The following is a 9,082-nucleotide window of genomic DNA, read 5'->3' on the forward strand; positions in this document are numbered from 1 at the left end:
AAAAAGAAAGTGGCTTAAAGGGTTAGTTCACCCAAAAATGAAAATTAGGCTGTGTTTTGCGTTTGCATTTAGGCTGGGTATTGCATTGCTTCAGTCCAAAAGAAGTTAAATAAAAAGAGCCCTTCCATAAAAATAAAAAAATAAAATTGTGGATGGGCGATTTTTATTTCACTTCTTTTGGACTAAAGCAATGCAACACCCACTGACTGAAATGGTAGAACTTAAAAGATCAAAGTGACATGACATACAGCCAAGTATGGTGACCCATACTCAGAATTCGTGCTCTGCATTTAACCCATCCAAGTGCACACACACAGCAGTGAACACACACCCGGAGCAGTTGGCAGCCATTTATGCTGCGGCGCCCAGAGAGCAGTTGGGGGTTCAGTGCCTTGCTCAAGGGCACTTCAGTCTTGGTATTGCCTGCCTGAGACTCAAACCCACAACCTTAGGGTTAGGAGTCAAACTCTTTAACCATTAGGCCATGACTTCCCAAAGACAATTTTTAATATAACTCAGACTGGATTCGTCTGAAAGAAGATGCCTAGATGCCTCGAGTCTTAATAAAAACCAGACTTAAAATAACTTTAAAATCAACTAAAACAAAAGGTGTTTACAATCAGTGAGAAAAAGTCGTACAAAGAAATTATTTGACTTTTTGGTAAAAATGCACTCTCTGTGCGAGTAGGCTGTTAGTCTACTTTTGGATGGTTGAAAAATTAGTTTGTCAAGCCCTGTCAGTTTTCACTAGTGTACACTAGTACACATTCTCTCTGTTTCCTGAACATTTTTCTTAGTGTTTCCTCCTCTTGTTACGTCATGTCTGATCTGCCTTTTTTCTCGTTTTCATCTTGCTCTCTTCCTGCCACTCCTTCCCACCACACATTTCCTTCCTCTCTCTTTCTCTTCACCTCAGACGTACTGGGTACGTATCCTATCATCCCACCCTTTTCCCCTTTGCGGCCATCCATCTGTCGATTCATTCATGTCCACATCCATTCATCTAACTCTCCATCCATCTGTCGCTGTACTTAACCCTCTACCTTGAGTTTGGAATCAACAGTCTTAACTTGTTGGCACAGTTGTGGTGTTATTAACTATAAAAAAGAACACTAACATTTTTCAGTAGGTAAACTGTTTTGGAAACAGTGTAGCTTTTCCAATAACAAGCTATTGTTGCCAACACATGGCGGTGTAGAGTAGTGGTGTAGTCTTCTTTTCATTATATTGCACACACAGCCTTATAACTGAATAACCTGAGATAACATTCACAGTACGTATTCTCTCTCTCAAGTCCTATTATTCAAGACATCTTGTATTATGATGATAGGCCAAAAAAATAGTTTCTTAATTAAAAAAAAATCAATCAAAGAAGATACAAAATCTATGTAGAGAGGAAATATAACCGCACACTCACTTACAAATCTGCTTTATTTGATTAACCAACGATTCAGCTAGAAGCCTTTGCAGTTGTTGAGTAAGTTGCTGTTGTTGGTCTCGAAGAAGTGTGATGCCACTACTCATATAATACTTCACACCCACATACGTAAACACACATACTGATCTGGATAACTGCAGCTTTCTACAGACTTCCATGGATCAATGCAGAAAGCTGCATAAAGCATGTAACCGACATTCTGGAAACTACGCTCATACTATTCAGGGTTCCATTTACTTAGTTAAATGGAACTAAACTAGCACGTGTTCGCGCTCACACATGCATATATTTGAGCAGACCATAATAACCCACACATGCATGATGTATACTAACATAGGTTTGAGTATGAAATAAAATGGTAAGGTAAGTCTTCCTGATATTCATCCTGTTTATTAAAATCTGAGGTGTGTTTATGTGTGCTTTCAGTATTCTTTGCTATACACTGCAAACATTTTTAAATAAATTTAGTAACATGTATGGCTAAATTACATGAAAAAAAGCTAGATAAAATACACTCATATTCCAGATACGTTCTCTGAAAACATGTATTGATAACAATGTGGTTTCTCTAGTTAGTTTATGATCCTTTCAGGATGTTTTTATATTTTTACTAGAAAACGAGACAAGATGCAAATTAACAAGATTAATTTTGCAGTGTATAAATTCACGTTGGTGAACACATATTTGCAACAGATGAGCACTAAGTGGAGATTTCTGTGCTTAGATGTAGTTATGAATATATATGTATTTTATATTCAGAAATTGTCATATTCATTTTTCCCATCTGGCAGCTGAGGTACAGAGTGAAATCGAGAGAATCTTTGAGCTGGCCCGGACGCTCCAGTTAGTGGCTCTGGATGCAGATACAATCAACCATCCATCTCAATTGGCCAAGACGTCACTGGCACCTATCATAGTCTACATCAAGATTGCCTCTCCAAAGGTTTATATATATAAGCTGAATATACAGATTGCCATTCAAACGTTTGTGGTCGGTGAGATTTTTGTAATGTTTTTGAAAAAAACCTCATGCTCACGATGGCTGCATTTAAAAAAGTAAGTACAGTAAAACCAGTAATTTTGTGAAATATTATTACAGTTAAAATAAGTGTTTTCTATTTGAATATATTTAACAATGTAATTTATTCCTGTCTGTCTGAAATTTAATTCTAAAACGCCATTACTCCAGTCTTTAAGTGTCACATGATCCTTTATTTTTGTGGATCCCATGATTTTTTTTCTTTTGTTATGTTAGAAATGTATTCACTGCCACTTTTGATTAATTAAATATCAATAAAGCATCCTTACTGAATAAAAGTATTAATTTCTTTCAAAGAAAAACTTACTGACCACAAAACTTTTGAACAGTAGTGTATGGCAGCTCAAATTGATTTCAATACATCTGCCTCATAAAGATGCTTTTTTTGTTGTTGTTAAAAGATTTCAGTGTGTACATCATAATGTATTTTAACATGTTTATTGGATGTATATTTGTGTTTCTGTGTCCCCCTCACTATCAGGTGTTGCAGAGGCTGATAAAGTCCAGGGGTAAATCTCAGGCCAAACATCTCAATGTCCAAATGGTGGCAGCTGATAAACTTTCACAGTGTCCTCCAGTGAGTATATGACTTTTTATTTCTGCTGATTTACATTTATGTATAATTTTTAGATTTGTATAATTAGTTTTTGGGTTTTTGAATGTTTTTTTTTTTAAAGCTTTTTGCTCACTCTTCTGTACGTTTAATACCTAAGCTGCATTTCCTTCTTCTTTTTCATTTACGTTCTTCATTCTCTGTTTCTTAGGCACACACAGGATTTTTTAAATTTGAGTGCTCACAGATTCAGTCTTATCTTGTCATATGCAAAGATAGCATAGATATATATAGCATAGAAAGCTCAAAAACTCAGTGTAATTGTTTCCAAAATGTAGACTGCATGTTCGCTTTCTTTTAAAACACATCCTTTTCTCTTTTTCAGGAGCTTTTTGACATAATATTAGATGAGAATCAGCTGGAGGATGCATGTGAACACCTGGCTGAATACCTGGAGGCCTACTGGAAGGCTACACACCCTCCGAGCAGCAACCCACCCAACCCTCTGCTCAATCGCACCATGGCCACAGCCGCCCTGGCAGCTTCACCCGAACCCGTCTCCAACCTGCAGGTACAGGTGCTCACTTCCCTGCGTCGCAACTTGGAGCTCCTCGATGGCTCCGCTGCTACAGGGCAAGGGCAACAGGAAGAGGAACATGCCCTCTAAAAGCAGGGCCAGGATTACAGTGGGATATTGGAGGGTCTTGTACCTGTCTCCCAATCACAGAAAAGTAACGATGGCTGCTCAAGAGATAGAAATGCCCAACTGTAATTCTGTTATCTGTCTCTGCTCCTCTCCTTTGACCGATCTCTCAGTGATATAAATAATGCAACACACACATACACAAACAAAGCATCCCATATGTGATCAACATAATCATAAGTCCACCATGTGTCACAGTGTCCCCTCATTTGAAACACCTGCCTGTCTTTACAGTGGCCTCTTGTCATCTGGGAAACGTAGTTCAGATCGCTACCCTCTTCCAGGTTGCCATGGCACCAGCTCTGAAAAAGCGCACTCAGATCCATTATCCTATTAACACTGAGCCGAAATTCTAACAGCAGCTTATGTATGTGGATTGACGCCAATGTTAAATGAAAGTGTGTGTTCATGTGTCTGCGTGCAGAAGCGAGAGACAGTGAGTGAGAAAGCGAGTGAGTGAGGGAAACCAAGGATGGATCAGTGCCTGTGTGTCAGTAGATGTGCGTTTACAACTATCTCACTGCAATCTGAACAAAAAATGAGCATCCATCTGCTCAGTTTTCACAATTACACGGTTGTCTAGGAGACCAAAGTTAGCAGCTTTGAGATGCTCTTTTAATAAAAGACTGTTTGTCCTCTTATAGTCACGAGGCCCCTCAAATATTTAAATGGATTCACTTCTGAATTATTTATATATATATGTGTCATACAAACAAACACATTAATATACAGCATATAAGTACTTCTAAACATTTTATTTCAGTTACATCTATATCTATATATATATATATATAGATATAGATATAGATATATAGATATATAGATTTAAAAATAAAAACTTAACTTATATGATAAAAGAAGATTTAAAAAAAAACTTGGTCAATATTTTTGTTTATAATTTTTCCGGAAGAGGGTTGCAATATGAGATGCTTTTTAACTCCAAAGATGACTTATCTAATTTAGATTATCTAAATTATTTTTTAAACATTTTTGAATCATCACCAAACACGTCGAAATCAGCTTTATTTATTGTGTGGTGTGTTTGATATGGCCACTAGATGGCACTAATGATTAATATTTTTTTTACATTACGTGCATGGTGTGAGTTTATGTCTGCAATTTATCAAATACATTTCACTTTATAATGTTTTTAGAAAACCTAAAAGGTATTTTAAGGCATTTTTTAAAGTAAAGCAAGAGAATTAATTATTGCATACTAATTGCATTTTATGAAATGTAGAGATTGCACTTAGAAATCAGAGGTAACTAACTGCAACTGTAGTTTCTCCATAGCAATAGTCATAGCTTTGTGCAACGACACAAAGCATAAGAGTACTATGAGCCCTGGCATCTCAAAATGGCCTTTTCCTATACTAGCATGAGTAAAGAATGTATTTTATATATGCCATTTGTTATTCAGGTTATAGTATTGCTTGCAACGTGTTGAAATAACCTGTACGGTAAAAAGCTGACCTCTAACCTTTGTATTAACATGCTGCTTGCTCTGTTTTGTGTGTCTGCATGTGCACTGGCCTTTTGTGGTGTGTTTTGGGGTTGCTGTAGGGGCCATTCCTGGTGCATGGAGAACAGAAGAGGGAAGGGCCTGAACATGGCAGTCTCCACGACTACCAGAGTGATCTGGGTGGCAAGCAGCCGCTGCGCTCTTCACGCAGCCAGTTGCAAACAGGCGGACGAGGTTTGTCGCGGCAGGACACTTTCGATTCTGAGACCCAGGGCAGCCGGGATTCCGCCTACACCGACGACATGGAGACAGACCCATACGAGGAGCCTGACCCGTGTCGCTCGTACCGTCTAAACCCTGCCCACCACGCTCCTCGCCAGGCCTCCTGGGAGGACGAAGGGGCGGAGCCTGATCAGGAGAACCTCAACATGGTCCCACCACCGACCAATCAGCACCAGCGTGGACGAGGAAAGCTGAGGGAGCGCTACTCTCAGGATGCAGAAGGTGGCGGGGTGACCACGGGCCGTAACCATAACCAGGAGGAGTGGAGCAGAGATGTGTACATTCGCTAGAGCAGGTTTACCTGAGATGAGGGTGAGGAGTTGTTTAGAATCACACTAAATTGAATCTCTATAGTTGGATCTGTTTACAACCCAGAGAAACACACAATCATTGACAAACGCTGTACAGCTAACACTCACAAAATTCGCATTAGGCTAACAAAGCTCTCGGTCATTACATACATCCTCTTTTCTCGGACAGGCTTTCTTCTTGGCCAGGATTTCTAAAGGCTGGAATACACTACATAACTTTTAAAATCTGATCAGATTTTAAAACACTAAGCATCATACACTTGCCAACTTTGTAAATAGGTACAGAGGAAAAACTGACAAATGCAGATGACAAACACATGACAATTGAAAACAAAATGCTTTTTAAAATTGGCTCAATTTTATGTTTGATATCCTCTGACTGGATGGAATGATTGTCTGTGTCCACCATGCACTACGCGATTTGTTAAGAAATCCGTCAGCTCAAATCTGCAGGCTGGCTCTGACTTTAGAAATCCTGGCCAGGACATGTCTGGGAAAATAAGGACATATGGTCACACTACTTTAGTTAGTTTAAATCTTTTTTTTTTTTTTTTTTTTTTTTTTTTGAGGAGAATAAGCAGGAGAACCTTTCTTCATTTCTATTTTACTTTTGTATAGTACTGCATGACTCCTAATCATTATAAGGTTAGCAACTGCTCTTGCTGAGCATTAAACATGATTCAGAATGTATAACCAAAATTTTGCAAACATATGTGTGCGTCTGTATGGTTCGGTGGTTGGGTACGTGTGTGTGTGTGTGTGTGTGTGTGTGTGTGCATTCTCTGTAGTCTTCAACAAGGTCTTTCTGATACACAATTGTCTTGGGAGTGATCCATCAATTAGTTTTCCCAGACTACAGTACTGCAGAGTATGTTTTTATTTTGTATTTTATCCTATTTATTTTATTTATTGAGTTTAAAAAGGTCTATCCAGATTTTAGCCGACTAAAACCTTTACAGAGCTCCATCGCTGCTGTGTACTCCTCCAATCCAAAAGGGGTGCTGTGGTGCTCACATGCTATAGTTTATTAGGTCTAAAATGCGCTAACATGCATCAACAGATGTTAATCCAGATCTGCTAGAAGTTCTAAAAGGCTAATATGCAAATATAAATAATACAGTTAAGAGAGTCAAATATTAGAACTAAAAGCCCAAAATGTCTGAGATCACTGCTAAAGTCAAACACAAATAGCTTTGTGTTGATTGTAACCGGCTCTGTCCCGTCTTCTGTGCCTGCTCAAGGGCTTTTAGCATTTGTGCTGCTAGTGTACCACTGCCATTGGAAACATATTCTGCCTTATTCGCACGTCAGTCACACGGGCCAACCAATCACAAGTGCCGTAATCTTTCATCTGGCCACTCCCACCATAAACTTGGTGGGTTGTCTTAACTCAGTGCAGCACATAGTTGTTGATGTTATGTGTGATAGTAGTCTACACTGCCATTTTACTGTGTTTTCATAGAGACATGTTGGCACTGCTGGCCATTTTAAGATTAAACAAGGTGTTTATTGCATGAGAGTTTAAGGATTCACTTCACAGGCTGAGAAGCTGAATACAAACTCAAGACTGACATACATTCACACATCCTACTGCCAAACTCATGCTAATGCCACTGCTTTTTGTGTTGTTATCTCTGTGGCCAATTTCTAAGCCAGGACTCTGTGTGCGTGTGTGTGTGCGTGTGTGTGTGTGTGTGTGTGTGTGTGTGTGTGTGTGTCATTGTTTGTGTGTGTGTGTGTGTGTGTGTGTGTGTGTGTGTGTGTGTGTGTGTGTGTGTGTGTGTGTGTGTTTGTGAAATGGGAGAAAATCTGGAGTCTTTACTCTTTTATGTAACCCGGAGCATTGGTGAATGTCTCTGAGCCTCTTTTTACCCTCACCTATGTGTGAAAAGATCATCATGATGAAATTGGCTAAATATACAAGTAGATAGCTTACTAAATAATGTTATTGTTGCATTATCGCAATTGTTTCAAAATATAAGAAAAACAAATGTATTCTTTGGTGCCTGATTGTAGCTCCATTTTACTTTTTTTGTTTTTAATCTGTGGATAAATTCATATTTTAATTAAAAATTTTAATCCAGATCAACTGTTTTCCGTGTCATTGCTATCTTCACATCATTTAGTTTCCTACAAAATGGATGCAATATATCAGTGGTTCTCAACCAGGAGGCCTCAGGGAACATCCAATTTAGTAAAAATGTATAAGTCAGTTTATAAATCAATATTAATATAATAAAACGATCAATCTCTAATTCAAATTCAAATGCTAAAAAAAAATGTAAGTTAAATCAAATTTATTTATATTTTCCCTCAATAACTTTTGGTTTTATTGAAGAACATACAGTTCTTGAATACAGAATATAAGATGTAGAATCATCAAATGAATAATGGTTCCATAATTTAGTATACTAAATAAAATATGAAATATGCCAAAAATATAATATTAAATATTTACATTTATATTATACAGTGCCCTCCATAAGTATTGGAACAGTAAAGACAAAATTGTTCCGTTTGCTGTGGAGTCATAAAATCTGTAAATATGATTAAAATATGAATATGAGACAAAACTACAGAATGTCAAATTTTATTATTGGGTGATTCAACACAAAGATGTTTTACCAGCTAAGAAGATCAGCACTTTGAGAGTTTTATCTCCCTATCTGATGTGAGCATAAGTATTGGAACAGTTGGCTCACAGGTCTTTCTAAGTGTTCAGGTGTGTCCTGTTGCAATAATTCTTCAGATATTAAAAGCAGGGAATGTGTCTTATCAGTTATATCCATTGCTTCTGCATTCTAAGTCTTGCATTCGATGATGACACACACAAACCAGGATAAAGACGAGGAAGCCAACTCTGAAAGAAAAGCAAGCAATTTGGATGCTAAAAGGAAAGAGGAAGTCAATTAGAACTAAAGGAAAAACAAAAGGCATGGAGAAATCAAGAGTTTGGAAACTACCGGCGACATCAGCAACCAACGACGACCTGATCGGCTGAGAAAAACAACAGTAGTTGATGACAGACAAATCATAAAAGCTGTGAAAATGAACATCGCTGTAAAATCACCAACAACCTCCAGAAAGCTGGGGTGATGCTCTGTCAATCTACAGTCCGCAGGAGAATTTGACACAGAATTACAGAAGATACACAGCAAGATGCAAACCTCTGATCAGCACCAAAAATAGAAAGGCATCCTAAGCATACAGCCTCATCTGTAAAGCTTGCTGGAGGTGGTGTCATGGCATGGGCATGCATGGCTGTCTCTAGAACAGGATCTGTTCATTATAATG

The 9,082-nt window shown here is 38.1% G+C and overlaps 1 protein-coding gene across 8 annotated transcripts in view; it reads left to right on the top strand.

Annotated features, from left to right (window-relative positions):
* Positions 1 to 7,359, top strand: part of LOC109059460 (voltage-dependent L-type calcium channel subunit beta-1-like) — a 41,949-nt gene extending 34,590 nt beyond the window's left edge. For 5 of the 8 annotated variants that reach the window (XM_042726847.1, XM_042726842.1, XM_042726853.1 and 2 more), the window contains 5 exons: positions 917 to 925; positions 2,230 to 2,381; positions 2,959 to 3,054; positions 3,416 to 3,601; positions 5,297 to 7,359. In XM_042726847.1, the coding sequence (XP_042582781.1) occupies positions 917 to 925; positions 2,230 to 2,381; positions 2,959 to 3,054; positions 3,416 to 3,601; positions 5,297 to 5,767 (914 nt within the window). In that variant the 3' untranslated portion in view covers positions 5,768 to 7,359. Of the gene's footprint in view, positions 1 to 916; positions 926 to 2,229; positions 2,382 to 2,958; positions 3,055 to 3,415; positions 4,416 to 5,296 lie in introns of those variants that run through there. The other 3 variants (XM_042726843.1, XM_042726859.1, XM_042726863.1) reach the window with 2 other exon arrangements.
* The last annotated feature ends 1,723 nt before the right edge of the window (positions 7,360 to 9,082 follow it).

Source organism: Cyprinus carpio, chromosome A3 (genome assembly GCF_018340385.1).
Source record: "Cyprinus carpio isolate SPL01 chromosome A3, ASM1834038v1, whole genome shotgun sequence".
NCBI lineage: Eukaryota > Metazoa > Chordata > Actinopteri > Cypriniformes > Cyprinidae > Cyprinus > Cyprinus carpio.